The following is a 15268-nucleotide window of genomic DNA, read 5'->3' on the forward strand; positions in this document are numbered from 1 at the left end:
GCTTACATGCTGTGATGATGCTGAAAAGGTTTCAGTAGAGCTCCCAGGCTGAGATGGACTAGCGTGAAAGCCGTGGTACTCTACTTCCAAACATCAACCACTGCAAACCACATGGATGGCAACACTTCGGCTGATCTGTTAACTGATCATGGGGATGGACTGTGCAGGACTGGACCGCATTTCATTCCATTGGGCACGGAATTGCAATGAGTCGGATGTTAATGCAACTGCAGCTAACTGTGACCTCATATGGATGTTCACTGATGATGAAGCTGAGGCAGAGAATTGCCCAAATTATTAGCAAAAGCAGGATACCTAGATAGGTAGCTTTAAGAACAGACCTAGTGGGATTTCCCCCTCATGCATGTGCAGTTCTTTTTGTCCCCCCTCTTGGGAATTCTACGGACTAGATTTATCCTTCCTTTATTTCTATCACAATCATGTATGGAGAAATGCTGTAAAGGAGCTGGTTACGTAGTATGTTTGGCTAGGTTATTTAGAGAAGCAAAACCAGTGAGAAAAAGAAAGGAAACAATATATCAAGAAAGTGGTTCACATAGTTGAAGAACCAGTCAAGTCCAGTCTAGTTCAAGTTAGTGGGTCAAATGTTCAATCAGAGTCATGAGGCTGCCAGGGCTGATGAATCAAGAAGCAGAAAGATGAACCAGGAAACAGAAAGACCACAGGCTGGTGGAGGCAGAGGGGATGAAAGTCAACAAGTCAGATTCATGTTGCAGGTTCAAATGAATCCACAGTTGGCAGACAATATGGCAGGCCATGATACTTCCCAGGGTTGACGGACAATATGGTGAGTCATTTGAGTCTGATATGAGATCTAGGCCAACCAAAAGGCGAAGGAAGGGGCCTTCCCACACCGGCTGCTTAAACAGTAGGAGTCCACCCCAGGGAAATGTTCTTTCACTTGTGTCCAGGCTGTGCCACCATGGCTAAGTGCTCACGTGCTAACTGAAAGGCCAGCTGTCCACACCCATCAGTAGCTCCACAGAAGAAAAGATCGATGGTAAGCACCTAGAAAGATTAGCGTTGCTTGCCACAGAGCAGCATGAACCAGTAAATAATGGCACCAACAGACAGCAACATGACAAATGGAGAAAAGATTGAAGTTGCAAAGGACTTCATTTTCATTGGACCACAATCAGCACTCATGGAAGCAATAGTCAAGACATCAAGCAACATATCGCGTGGGCAGATTTACCACACAAAGACCTCTTGAAAGTATTACAGAGCAAGGATGGCACTTTGGGGATTTAGGTGTACCTGACCACAGCCATAGTACATTTGATCACCTCGAATGAAAATCAGACACGGAATAAAGAAAACCAGAGAAGAATGGATGCATTGGGATCATGGTGTTGGCAAACAAAAATGAATGTACCGTGGACTGCCAGAAGAACAAACAATTCTGTTTTGGATTAAGTAGAGCCAGAATGCTCCTTAGAATCGAGGATGGCAGGACTTTTTGTCTGATGTACTTTGGAAACGTTATCAGGAGACGCCTGTCCTGGAGAAGGATGTCCTACTAGAGTAGAAGGCCAGCAAAACAAGGGCGAACCTCAGTGATACGGATTGACACCGAGGCTGCAGCAATGAATTAATACAGATGAGGAAGGCACGGATCAGAAGTTCTTTGTTCTGTTTCATCCAATTCTGCTATGCTTCAGAGCCACCTCGGGGGCATCTAGCAACAACAATAACAGCCATACAGTTAAACATAGACTTCGCCTGATAGCAAGCCTGCATGACCAAGAAGAATTTCCCCAGAGGGTTTCCTCCGCTGCAATCGTTACAAGAAGCCAACTACCACATCCTTCTCCCACAGAGGAGCTGATGGGTTGAAACTCCTGAGCTTTTGGTTATTGACATGGCTCCTATCCATTACCACTAGGGCTCAGGGCTCTGTTCATCAAGACGGCAATCAGGAAACATTGTTGGATGGTTCTGTTCTCTCCTCCAGGGTCTCTGGGTATCAACTTGACCCATCTAGCAACAGCAACAGGCAGGGAGGAAGTCTGATGGTGGTGTCCAGAGCTGCCTGGGAGTCATGCGTTCCAGCTCAGTTCATCGGGCTCCCTTCCGGTCAATGCAGGACTGGACCACTCTGTCATTTAATCTGTAGGAACCAGAGCAGAGCTGGACTGTGTGTGCACCTCATCAGACTGCACATTAAATGAAATATACGTATATGTCTGTTGAACATATATGGAGCCTGATGACATAAGCTGCTCCAAGGGGAAAAGGTGAGGGTGTATCCTGCCGGAGAGCATTACTGCCTTGGGAATCCTGGAGAGCGGGTTTCCTCTGTCCTCCAGGACTGCTGTGGATCATAACTGACTCCGTGGCCATTGGGTTACTTGGTTTTGAGCCTGCATATAATCTAGACAGTCAGCCCAGGTGAGACTGGAAGGATTCACAATGAGAAATATCCTTAGAAGCAAAGATGGTGAGATTTCATCTCACAGACTTTGGACTAGTTATCAGGAGAGACCACTCCCTGGAGAAGAACATCATGCTTGGTAAAGTAGTGAGACCGTACAAAATAGGAAGGTCCTCCCCAAGATGGATTAGTGCACTGACTGCAGTGATGGGCTCAAACACAAGAACCATTGGGAGGAAAGAACAGGGCCGGGCAGTGTTTCATCCCATTTTACAGACCCGACTTGATGGCACCTGACGACAACATGACACAGGCTGGTGTCTGGAAGAATTCCCACCGAGAGGACAGTCACATGCCCAACCCACCACAGGGAGGTTGGTCTATGAGGACGTCTGAAGAGATAGCGGACAGGGGCAATGGGAGCCAAGAGACTCAGGGGACAGGGATTGGTAGGCAACCTTCTGACTTGGCCTTGATGAAGCATTTTTACAGACTTGGGCAGATGAAAAGGGATCCCAGGCAGAGACGCTGTGTGGATGGGCATTCTAAGCCCACGTGGCATGTTTAGGAACAGTGAGAAACGAGCTGTGGTTGATGCGTGGGCTGCTTCGGCAAAGGGCAGAGAGGGATGGTGGGAGACACAGTTTGAAAAGAAAGGCTGGGTTCACATGAAAGACTTGAGGCCCCGCTCAGGTTGGTACTGTGGCAGGGGGCGGGGCAGGCTGAGGGAGAGGCCGGTGAGAGAGGAGATAGAAGATGGAATATAGACCATCCAAGCCTGGCAGCTTCTCTCCGTAACTGTTTCCTTGTCTTCGCGAAGGGCGCTGACCCCCTCTTAGATGCCACTTTCCGGAATGGAAAGTGGTGAGGTTGAAAGAGGGGTACCCCACACGATGACTGCATTCCTTTGCTTGTGGCCAGTCTCAATTTCACCCCCTTTTCAAGGTTTGTGCCAAGTCTGACCTCATCTTCAAACCGTGCTGGATTTCCCCAATTTAGCTGGAAACGGTGGTAACGAAACAAGACATTGGGTGAGATAGATGCAACAAAAACATTGGCCATGTCAGCCTTTTTATCACTTTCTTATTATTAATTGCTTTCTTGGGGGCCTCTTACAAATCTTATAACAATCCATCATTCAGTTGTATTAAGCACACTTGTACATATGTTGCCATCAACATTCCCAAAACATTTTCTTTCTACTTGAGTCTTTGGTAGCAGCTCCTTTCCCTCCTCTCTCCCCTACCCTCCTACCCTCATGTATCCTTAATCAGTTATATATTATTATTGTTATTTCCTATCTTATACCGCCTGTTGTCTCCCTTCACCCACATTTCTGTTGTTTGATGTTATACATCATCATTACAATCGGTTCCCCCTTTCTCCCCGCTACCTCCAATCTCCTTACCCTCATGATATCGCTATTCCCACTCCCGTTCTGAGGGTTTCAGCTGTCCTGAATTCCATATGGCCAGCGCCCATGTCTGTACCAATGTGTGTCCTCTGATCTGGTCGGATTTGTAAGGTAGAACTGGATCTGGTAGTGGGAGGAAGCATCCAGGAACTAGAGGAATGACGTATGTTTCATCGGTGCTATACTGCATCCTGGCTGAATTGTCCCTTCCTTGTAACCCTTCTGTGGGGGGTATCCTGTCCAAATGGCTACAGATGGGCATTGGGTCTCCACTCTTACCCCCTCTTTTACATTGATATAATTGTTTGTTTTGGATCTGTTGCTACCCGATCCTGCCGACACCTCATGATCACACAGGCTGGTGTGCTTCTTCCATGTGGACTTATTTGCTTCCCTGTTAGATGGCCTGTTGTTTAACGTCAAACCTTTAAGGCCCCGGACACCCTTTTGATAACCAGACACGATCTGCTTCCTTCACCACATTTGCCTATGCACCTACTTGGTCTTCATCGATCGTGTTGGGAAGGTGAGCATCAAGGAGTCCCAGGTTATCAGAATGAAGTGTTCTTGTGTTCAGGGGGCTTTGAGTAGAGGCCCAAAGTCCGTCTGCCATCTTAATATTTAATATATAAATATATGTACATTGAACTCGACCTTTCAGCTGTTTTTATATGTACAATTCATTGACTTTCATTAACATTCACCACCTGAAGTGCATCCATAACCATCAACATGATCCATTTCCAAATTTCCTTATCCCCCTTAACGGAAACTCACTGCCCTAAAGCAAGCAGTTCTCTGGCAGCATTTTCAGTTCGTCATTGCTGCGGAGACAAAGGCAAAGGCAAAGGGAAGTAGAATGCACACATCAGTACCTGCTGAAACTCTCTCTCTGCCTCACTTCTCTGACACCATCTCTCTCGGTCAGGGTGCCGCTCACACCCAGTGAATCGTATACTTTCTGTCCACAGGGAATTTGCCAAAGAGAGAGAGAGGGTGGAGAACCGAAGAGCATTCATGAAGCTACGGCGCCAGCAGCAGATTGAGCGAGAGCTGAATGGCTACCGTGCCTGGATAGACAAAGCAGGTGAGGCTTGGTGGGCCGAGAGACTGGTGGGGTTGGTGGGCTGCACAGACATCAGGGGTAAATGATCCCAATAGCCCCACTCCCCGGTCCACCTACACTCAAGAACAAAGAGGCTCTCAACGCCCAGCCAGCCGCTGGGGCCTCCTCCTGGAAACACTTCCTCCCTTAGCCTCAAACTCCCCACATTCTTCCAAACACCTGTTGTGTGGCAAACAGCTTAGCAAGGTATACTTACTCAACTAGCATTACCCAGTCCCAGGGCTAAGGTTGGGCTGATGACATGTGACCAACTATACTCCAGACAAGCTCATCTTTTTCTAAAACAGGTAAATGGAAGGTCACTTACTGCTGAGGTTTCCATGATAGCAAGGACCAAGGGCCCTAGATGGAAGCTTCTACTAGCAACTCTAGTCCAAGGACTTTAGTTTTAGTTGAATCCTCTGCCCTTAAACTAAACATGAAAGAGAAGAGTTTTTCGTTAAAACAATGAATTGAGAAGTGTGGTTTTTTTTTTTTTAAACAAACATTTCTGTTCAAGGATCAGAAGGTGGAGTTGAACAGGACAGAGTAGCAAGCGCCAAGACAAGAGCAATGACAAGGCACTGGGCAGCAGGTCAGAGAGGACCCCTCAGCCTGCGTAGGGGCGTGTGCATTTACTGGGAGTGGGGCAAGCTAGGACCAGGGGAGAGTTCTGAGCTGAGGAGTGACATGCGCTCCTTTAAGGTTTAGAAGGCCTGACTTGCTGCCCTGAGAGCAGACTGTACAAATGACAAGGTGCTGTAAGGCCCAAAGCAGGGAGACTGGTTGGGAGATCCTTGCCATAACCCAGGTTATGGTGATGGTGATGGTGAGAGCCGGGTTTGTTTCAAGCCCTGGCGTGTCATCCTTTCCTTACCCTGTGGTGGTGGGTCAGAACCTCTCATGACTGCATTAACCCGAAGTCACCAGGTTCTCATTCCACGCCGCCTCGGCATTCTGTGCAGCAGTCAGTCACCCCATATCTGTCAGTGCAGGGAAATTACGTGGCTTTCTCATGTTAAAGGTGGGATTGCCTGTGTATTCTATGTCTTCCTCTTGGTCCTCAGCACAGAGTAATTTTTTTTTATTTAAATACACATGGCAGCCAGCATCTTGTCCCTGCTCCCTGAAGAAAGTACCATGCTGCCGAGAAAGGGGTAGCATTGCCGAAGCTTTGGAATGACACCAGGATACCCCTGTTCTGATCCTCAACAGGCAAAAGGTCTCTCTAAGCCAGCGGTTCTCAACCTGTGGGTCGCAGCCCCTTTGGGGGTCCAACGACCCTTTCACAGAGGTCACCCGATTCATAACCATAGCTAAATTACAATTATGAAGTGGCAACAAAAATAATTGAATTGGGGGGTGGGTCACCACAACACGAGGCGCTGTTGGAAAGGGTCGTGGCTTTGGGAAGGTTGACAACCGCTGCTCGAAGCTCTAGACTCAGGGTGTTCTCCATGGTCCTCACCTCCTCTGGCAGCCTGGACCCGTGCACTACTGCGTGCCCCCTCAGCTGCTGTGCCAGGGGAGTGTGAGCCCTCCTCAGCTCGCCCGGCATGGAGACTCCGCCTCACCTCCAGGCGGGTGAGCAGCTTTGCCTCCAGGCCAGGCAGGCAGCTTGCAGTTCCCACTGTCCTTGGCTTCCTCAGCCGAGCAGCCACCTGACAGCCCACCAAACGAGCTGGCAGCAGAAGTACAACAAGCCCGACCGCCCCCAGAACCCCCACGGAGGTCAGGCGGCGGGGGGCTGCCGGTGGGTGCGATGCTGCTTTTCAGACACACGCACAGTCCCCAGGCTTCATGTCCGTCTAGTTGGCAAGGCCAGCTTTCCCCTCCTTCTAAGAAAAAGACGCACCGCGATGTCAAGTGGTGCTTCCTGGCCCTTCTCGGTACAAATGGAGTGTGAGTGAATCCGAGACATATGGGTTACATTTCCCTGGAAAGACACTCGGGTTCCAAAGGGAGCTTGGCAAAAGGCACGGGGAGGGCCGGGTGGGGGGCAGCTTGGGAGCTACCAGAGATACAGCAGTGCCACCACACACCAGCATCTTCTGAGGGCCCCCAGACCTGCCCAGCCCAAGCCTGGACACTGAACTTAGCAGAAGTGGCTCTCTGACTAAGGTGATTGATGTTGCTATGTGTTATGCTAACGAGTACCTAATTTAAAACGATTGCTTCCAAACAATATATGCTACCAAATGACTTTCAAACCCTCTCTGCGTGCACAGAGAAGCACCCCACCAATAGCACTTCCCCTGTTAACTAAAGAGTTTCGCCAGTGGCCGTCCTTAACGAAGAAAGCTAAATATTTATGACTTGCTATACTGGCCACCCTGCCCAGTCACAACCAAGCCTCCACAAGTGCCCCCTCCCCGAGCAAGGCATGACATCCTCTCAATGTGTATGCAGCTGGAATGATGGTAAGGACTTTGCCCTCGCCTCCTCGTCCTCTACTGGTTAAATAAACTAGTGCTGAAATTAAGCCATGGTGGAGTCGGCTCAGCCACAAGCTCCTCCTTCAGGGCTCTGACTCGTGAACAGAGACGGGTGGTGGGTGGAGGTGGTGGTGGTGGTGGTGGTGGTGGCGGCGGCGGCGGCGGCGGTGGTGGTGGTGGAAATCAACATCCATCCCCATCACTCTCAGTAGGGGCTTAGGATCCCACCTTTGGGAATGGTGTGTTTGGAGAGATGCTAGTGAGGTTCCTTCTTACCAGTTTTAATAGAAATGGTGTCCTCCCTGTGGTGTTCCTCAGGGGTGGGGGCAGGAGGGAGGATTAATGCACTTGGCCGAGAGCACAAAGCCTGGCAGTTGGAGTCTACCCAGCAGTGCCTCAGAAGAAAAGTCTGGCAATCATCCTGCAAACAATCAGAGCCTTGAAGTCCCAGCGGAGCCCAGTTCTACTCTGACACTGCTGGGGTCTCTGCAGGTTTGTGCAGCTCGACAGCACCAGGTTTGCTTTGCGTGTGGGGGCTCCTTGTGTTGATGGCACCCGTGGGAGCCTGAGAAGAGAGAGCCCGAGGGGTAAGCTTGTGATAAGGCCGGCCCACCTCTCCCACGACAGCCCTGCTCAGCCATGGCCCACGGCCGGACCGAGGTAGTGAGAACAGGAGGAAACAAGACTGCAAGCTTTTTTGCTTGCTCCCTTTGAGGGGCGCTGGGGCTCTCCCTCTACCACCCCTCAAAGAAGTAGACAGAACAGACCCCCCAAACAGGACCTCACCTTCTACATATGGGGAACGCCATGGATCAAAGCCTCCAGGGGAGCCGCCACTGCTGGAGAAAGGCTCGGGGCTTAGGGAGGGCAGGATGGCCGTGGGAGAAAAGGCAGAAATGGACAGTTTCCCCTCCTCTAAACCTGGGGGATTTTCGTTACAACATCGCTTCATCCTCCCCCTCCCCCCATGGGTTTCTCTTGAACAAGCAGGTCCCACACACAGCAGAGGCTTCCCAGCTACCTTCCTGTCTGTCCTTCCGTGATCCCGAAGTTTCTTCCTGATACTGGTCCATGGCAGAGTCGGGCTTTCTCTCCGCTCCCCACCCAGAGTCCCGGAGCCAGGGCCGTGTGTGAAGGGTTTCCATCATGTGTCGTGGTAAGGTGGCATTCGTGGATCATTTACAGAGCCGTTTCTCTCCATCTAGAGGAAGTCATGCTCGCTGAAGAAAACAAAAATGCCGGGACATCGGCCTTGGAAGGTAAGGAGGCGCCACGGCCGATCTGCAGCCACCCCCTCGTATGCAGCGGCAGCCATCTCCCTTGATCGAAAGAGGGGCGGGGGACAAAAGAGGGGCTCATGGGATTTGAAAGGAACGTCTCTGTGTCATAAAACCCCTCGTGCTTCAAAATGAAGGGCATGGAGTCACAGATTTAAATGCTCTTTAAAGTGATGAAGATGGGGTCCCTGGAATGTGTTCAATACTGTGCCACGGGAGAGCCGTGCACAGCCCATGGTCTGGAGGGCGATCCCTTTTCAGGGCAGGGCCACTTCATCCTCGGGACGTGACCTTGTTGTTGAAGAGCCAGCACAAACAGAGGAGTGCTGCCTTTCAAGAAGCTCTGGCAGAGGTCCCCAGGAAGCTGTGGTCCCCGAGGTGCTGTCAGTAGGGGACCTGCTCAGCCTCCCCAGCTCTCGCTGGAGCCCGTGCCACTAGGAATTGCACAAGGCCTCTAGCCCACAGTCCTCAGGGTCTTGACCAGAGGGACCTGCTTGTGCCGCGGCCTCTCAGCACCTCCCTCCCTCCCTTGGTGTAGTGCTCCGGAGGGCCACGATCAAGCGGAGTCGGACGGAGGTCATGACCCGAGACTCCAGCGATGAACACTGCGTCGACATCTCTTCTGTGGGTGAGTAGAACACACCCACTTCTTCTTCTCCAAATCTCCAATTAAAAAAAGAGAAAGAGAGATTGAGGTTGCCTTTGGAGAAACCCTTCTCTTGTCTACAAGAGGGGAGAGAATCCAAAGAAACTAGAATGTGGGGATGTAACCAGGGAAGGGCAGGGGCTTCTAGTCCAGAGGTGAGCGGTTTTCAGAGAACACAGAGCCAAGGAATGCACTTTAGATGCAGCTTAGGGTTCAGAGCTAAGCCTGCTGGCCGGGGTCTCCAGTAGATGACTGGCAGGTACATAGCAGGTGGTCCCATTTCTCCTGGATGTGCCCATGAGAGCCTTCTTTGGGGTTTGGTTCAGAAGGATCCAAGGCGCTGCTGCTTCTAGACCCGAGACCCATTCACTTGACACTAGCACCTCCCACCGACCTCCATTGAGTGGTATTAACTAGCTCCTGTCGTCCGTTCTTTCACACGACTGGTGCACAATCCCGAGTTCTCTTAGAGACCCTGATGACGGCAGGATTTTCCTCCCCAGAAGAAAACGCGGCAGGTCTCACTTCTTCCTTACAAAGCAGAAGGGGCTCACAGGGCTTCTTGCTGCTTTACGCTGCCAGTCATAGAAATGCCACACATGTGGCAGGAGGATCCCAGTGCCTGGAGCAGATTTAGAAGGAAAGGCCAGGGAGAAGCCCAATCTGTTCGAAACACAAACACGCTCCTATTAGGATTCCAGACACTAAGTGATTGCCTGGCTGTCCTGCTGGGGGAGCTGCCCGCTTCCTAGAACATGAGTGCTCCGAGGCGGTGTGGGGGGGGGGGGGGATGGACAGGAGCCTTTGTCTGTGGAAAGAACTTAGTCCGTGGCATGGGGATGCCCGCCCTGCAATGTGGGGGTCACTTCACCCTGGGATAAAGCTGCCCACCTAGCTCTTGAATGGTGTCTTGGTGCCCACCTAGCCCTGCCCCGTTGCCAGGGGCAGCCATCCCAGAACATTTACAGCCTCACTCTTCCTCTGTTCTTCTCCCCACTCAGGCACACCTCTGGCCCGAGCTAGTATCAAAAGCGCCAAGGTGGACGGGGCCTCCTACTTCCGGCACAAGGAAAGGCTCCTTCGGATCTCCATTCGCCACATGGTGAAGTCCCAGGTGTTCTACTGGATTGTGCTGGGCGTTGTGGCTCTTAACACTGCCTGCGTGGCCATTGTCCATCACAACCAACCCCCGTGGCTCACCCACCTCCTCTGTAAGTGAACAGAGGCCACTTGTTTAGGGTATGAATGCTTTGCCAGCTCAGAGCTGTGTCTTTCAGAGGGACATTGCCAGGGATGCCCAAAGTGGTCCTCAAGAAGTCTGCGTGGTCACTGACCGCCCACAGCTTCTGTTCACCATTGAGCCAGACAAGCGTGTCTCTGCTGATGAGCCAACAAGCTTGCTCTGTGGCGGTGGTATGCCTCTTCTGGCGCATGCCTGCTAGCTAGGACGGAGGAGTTCTGCCCCACAGGGTTTCTTAGCTTCAGTCATTATGAAAGCAGATCCACAGGTCTTCTTATTTTGTCATAGACTGGCTGGTGGCTTCGAACTGCTCACCTTTCAGTTAGCAACAGAGCTCCGTGTTGAGTAATACAGGGCTTCCACTTGTAGTAAAACCTGCAAAAGGCAGGTCCAGTGTCCACTGGACACTTGCTAGTGAAAGAACACTCAAATATCTCCCACTGAAATGAGCGACAGGAAAGTGGTAAGACTAATACACCCTTTCAAGGCGGAAACCATGCAAAGCCTGGGCGCACAGGGCAGCCCCGTCGAGCTGTGCCTCTCACTGTGAACTGAGCGTCCACTGTCGTGCTGTGAGGAGTCACGGGTGGGTAGGGCCTTTTGGTCACTAAAGTTCTGGGGAGAACGTTCTGGGGATGAGACCAAGGATTCTGCCTCTGTTGAGACTGTGAGTGCACACAGGACCCATCTCTTTCATCCACTCCATGGTAAAGTGTTGTCTTTCTCCTCCGGGGGCCAGTGACTTTAAATACTCAGCACACACCCTCCTGGTGAAGGAAAGTCAAACTGACCTGCTGGATGGGGGGGTCAGAGACGAATCTTAAGTCAGTGTTAGATTCTGGCCACCATTAGCCAGTCTGAGCGTCCTCACAAGCATGTGGGGCCACTCCGTTGTCAAGGACGCCTCAGTGGGAGGGTGAGTAAGTGCGGGCACGGAGGGCCGCACCATCTGTCAAACCAATGTGTCTGCTTTTCATGCTTCCAGACTATGCAGAATTTTTGTTTCTGGGGCTCTTTCTCTTGGAGATGTCCGTGAAGATGTACGGCATGGGGCCTCGGCTCTATTTTCACTCTTCATTCAACTGCTTTGATTTCGGGGTAAGTGTACGGGCAGCCTGCCCGTCCTCCTGCTCCGTGTTGATGCGCCAAGGCGCTAGATAAGCAGCTGGCTCCGTTACTCAGCATGGGCCACTGAAATAAAAATGTATGACAGAGAGCTAGATAAGTTAGCCACAGAGAGTCAAGAGGGAGTGCATAGTAGCCACCAAGAGGTTTGTTTTCTCCTCAGCTTTCTTTAAAAATCCCAAAATCTTTGTATTGAAGAACAACATAGCCATGATAGACAAACATTAACGTGGACAGCCCAGTGTGTAGATTACAAGTCAATGACACCCAGAGCCAGAGTTTTGAGCCACTGATTAGCTTGAAGGGTAACATGAGGGAGAAGACAAAACGACTCGATCCAGGAGATTAGATTTTAAAAGCAGCTTATATTTTGTTTGTTGGTTTATTCTTCCTAGCTCAATTTAAAATTGGGGAAATTATCTCAATATACCCTCATGGAAGGATACACACGCACACATTCTCACTCTACACACACACACACACACACACACACACACACACACAGGAGTAAATCCCCACGCGGAATCTATTTCAAGTAGCTATTTGCTTCCTGAACAATATCAATATATACATTTGTATACTGCAAACCGTGTTTAAGGTCCTGTCAAATGGCTTATCTCCCCTGTGCTTTTTGCGAGAGCTGTAGACTCTTGTGCCACATTTACAGGAAGAAACTCCCCCATTTTAACCCCACAAACCCAGACTCCCTGCTCTTGAGACCGTTCCACGTCATAGTGAGCCTGTAGGGTGGAGGACAGCTGCTCTTGTGAGTTCTCAGTCTCTAACCCTTCGCGTCTTTCTCGTTGTGTGGCCGGGGGATTCTTACTGCTGACCTTGCAGTCTTGTAGCTCGCTGCTGTACCCCACTACACCACACCGGAATAAGCAGAGGCCGGCATGGATAACTCCCCCAACAAGTTCCTGAACTGCTTCTCTGTAGGTCAAACTCACCTCCGATTTTCTGCCAGATCTCCAGTGAAGTGTGAAAAATTGTGAACATTTGCCAAGATGCATCTGGAATATGGACTGCTGGGGGAGGGGAGCGGGCAATTTTCAGCCATAATAGCTAGAGAAAGGCAACCTCAGCTTCCATGTGCAAGTTGAAGTAAAACACGCACACACTTCTCAGGGTTGCAATGAGGATTAATTCTCATTATTTCTCCTAGTGCAGTGTTGGGAGCACAGTAAATGTTCAGTCACTATCAAATTAAAACAAAGAATAAATGGAATTGTTGATTTGAAATAGCAATTTTTCGCTAGCTTTCAGATCCGATGCCAGTGTTTTCTTTCCACCCTGGGGAGGGTGAGCCTGATAGACTGAACGATTTTAATATATAGTTGACTAACAGACTGAAGCATTTTGTGAGCACTAAATTCTTTTAAAAAAACAGTTTTATTGGCATATAATTCACACATCAGACAATTCAGTAGTTCATTCACATTAAAAGGAATTGTACAGTCATTACCACAATCAGTTTTCAAACATTTTCTTCATTTCGTACTCATTGTTACTAACTCCTCAATCCTTGCCCCCTCACCTCCCCTGCCATAACCCCAAGAAGCCATTAATCCAGCTACCATCGCTATGGCGTTGCCTTGCCTGGATTTCATTCACAGAAATAGAAAACACTGAAATAAAAATAGTAACAATGTGAAACATAGTAACAAATGAAAAATCCTCAATCCGGAAGAAAGCAGAAAATGTTAGAAACAAGGAGCACTAAGTCCTAGGACGGTGGGAGAAGATGGACGCACTCTCTCGGAGAGTGTGGTGGCACTGGAGCACAGCCGGTCTGTCCCAGTGGGATTCCTCGTTCAGAGCAGCATTCCCTCCTTAGCTGTCTTGTTCCTGGTGTTAGGCCGGGAAAGCAGTCATAGCTACCTTGCTTGTGCAGAGAGGTGACCACGGACAGGGAAGGAGCCAGAAAGGCCATCTGCAATGTGAAGAAGGGGGCTTAAGAAGGGAGTGTCGGGCAGTGGGGAGAGGTGGTGGGGTCCCCTGTCACTTTGGCAGCCCTCACAAAGACCTGTGGAAAGCAGACCCCGGAGGAGGGGCACTTTAATGTCACCACAGCCCAGCATGCTCCTCTCCTCTCGCCCTTTGCCTCCTCCTCTCACTGTGGCTGGGTTTGGCTTCGCCAGGTCACTGTGGGCAGTATCTTTGAAGTCGTCTGGGCGATCTTCAGACCTGGCACCTCATTTGGAATCAGTGTGCTGCGAGCTCTACGGCTTCTGAGGATATTTAAAGTAACCAAGTAAGTGTCCGAATTGGATCATTTCTACCCACCGTTGAGAGTAGAAACTCCTCTGGTCCTCTTTCTGTCGCCCTTTCCGTTCCCTCTGGCCCCTTCCCATGAGCCCCTTCCCAACCCCACTCCCTCTCCACTCTTCACCTCCACCCCCCGCCCCCCACCCACCGTCCTAAAATCAAGACAGAACAGTATTGGTGATGCCACATCCTGGGCCACGTTTCCAAGAGGAGAGACATCTCTGCACTCCCTCTGGCATGCCCACGCAGATGCCCCGCTGGGTCGGGGAGAGCTGGGTGCCCGGCGTCCGCAGCTTCAACACTGTCTGGGTTTTGCAGGTATTGGGCCTCCCTGCGGAATCTGGTGGTCTCCTTGATGAGTTCCATGAAATCTATCATCAGTCTACTCTTCCTCCTCTTCCTCTTCATCGTTGTCTTTGCTCTCCTGGGAATGCAGCTCTTTGGAGGCAGGTAAGCGCAGAAGAGCTTTCTTTCCATCTCAGAAAGCCAACCAAGGCTGAGGCTCAGGAAGTCTTAGGCTCCAGGATCAGTGACTTGATCGCCTTGGTACTGTTTTGTTTGCTCTCATGCATGATCCGAATCTACCATCGTGTCAAGGTATGGATTATCAGCCTCTGCACTGAATCTTTTCAGATTGTAAGATGTTCCTCTCCCTAGGACTTACCTTTTTGGAAGCACCCCGAAATGTACCACAGGTGGCTTCATAATTGAAAGCAGCCCACACCCCTTCTTCCTGGCACCCCCAAAGGGCATAGTCCATCTTCCTAAGTGATATGGATGATGGAAACTGTAGGGAAGAGGGCCATGTGCAGAGAGGGGAAGTTAAGTGGTGACACTGTAATCTCAGGAAGGAACTGGTTATGTGATTTTTATACGGTTCTCTCTGAATTTCCTTTAAGCCCCCTCCCCCCGGCCCCTTTTGGTTATTGGGGAGACTAAAACCAGTGAGTTTTATAATAAGGCAATGTAAAAGTTCATGGTCAGAATCAAACAAAAATCTTTGAAAATCAGAATGCACTAAGGACATGACAACAAAATGAAGCTGTTAGCAGGCCTCCGTGGTCTCACTCCCTTGCGACACAGCCACAAACCGTGGAGCAGGCCGGTGCAACCAAGCTTTTTCCTTTGTTTACGAGGCCACCGTGTTCACAAGGTGTCTGCATCCTCCTTCCTTTCCTGCTTGCTCTGCTTACCACGGTCCAACCCCCTTGTCTCTCCTTGCCCTCTCGGCTTAGCTTTGGGGTAAATGTTGACGGTTGTTACTCCTGAGTGATTTTGTCTATTTTTTAGATCAATCCATTATTTGACTGAGAGGTGACCTCCCCCTCGCTCCCCAGGAGTGGCTTTAGTGCCAGGTTAACGG

General features: G+C 50.3%; 1 protein-coding gene across 3 annotated transcripts in view; it reads left to right on the forward strand.

The window, feature by feature from the left end:
* The window catches only part of CACNA1E (calcium voltage-gated channel subunit alpha1 E), a 367363-nt gene that overhangs the window by 254914 nt on the left and 97181 nt on the right, over positions 1–15268 (forward strand). For all 3 annotated transcript variants that reach the window (XM_075528111.1, XM_075528117.1, XM_075528123.1), the window contains exons 8-14: positions 4781–4896; positions 8555–8608; positions 9165–9254; positions 10274–10483; positions 11498–11610; positions 13779–13891; positions 14224–14355. In XM_075528111.1, coding sequence (XP_075384226.1) covers positions 4781–4896; positions 8555–8608; positions 9165–9254; positions 10274–10483; positions 11498–11610; positions 13779–13891; positions 14224–14355 — 828 coding nt within the window. The remainder of the gene's footprint in view (positions 1–4780; positions 4897–8554; positions 8609–9164; positions 9255–10273; positions 10484–11497; positions 11611–13778; positions 13892–14223; positions 14356–15268) is intronic.

This window comes from Tenrec ecaudatus, chromosome 1 (genome assembly GCF_050624435.1).
Source record: "Tenrec ecaudatus isolate mTenEca1 chromosome 1, mTenEca1.hap1, whole genome shotgun sequence".
Taxonomy (NCBI): domain Eukaryota; kingdom Metazoa; phylum Chordata; class Mammalia; order Afrosoricida; family Tenrecidae; genus Tenrec; species Tenrec ecaudatus.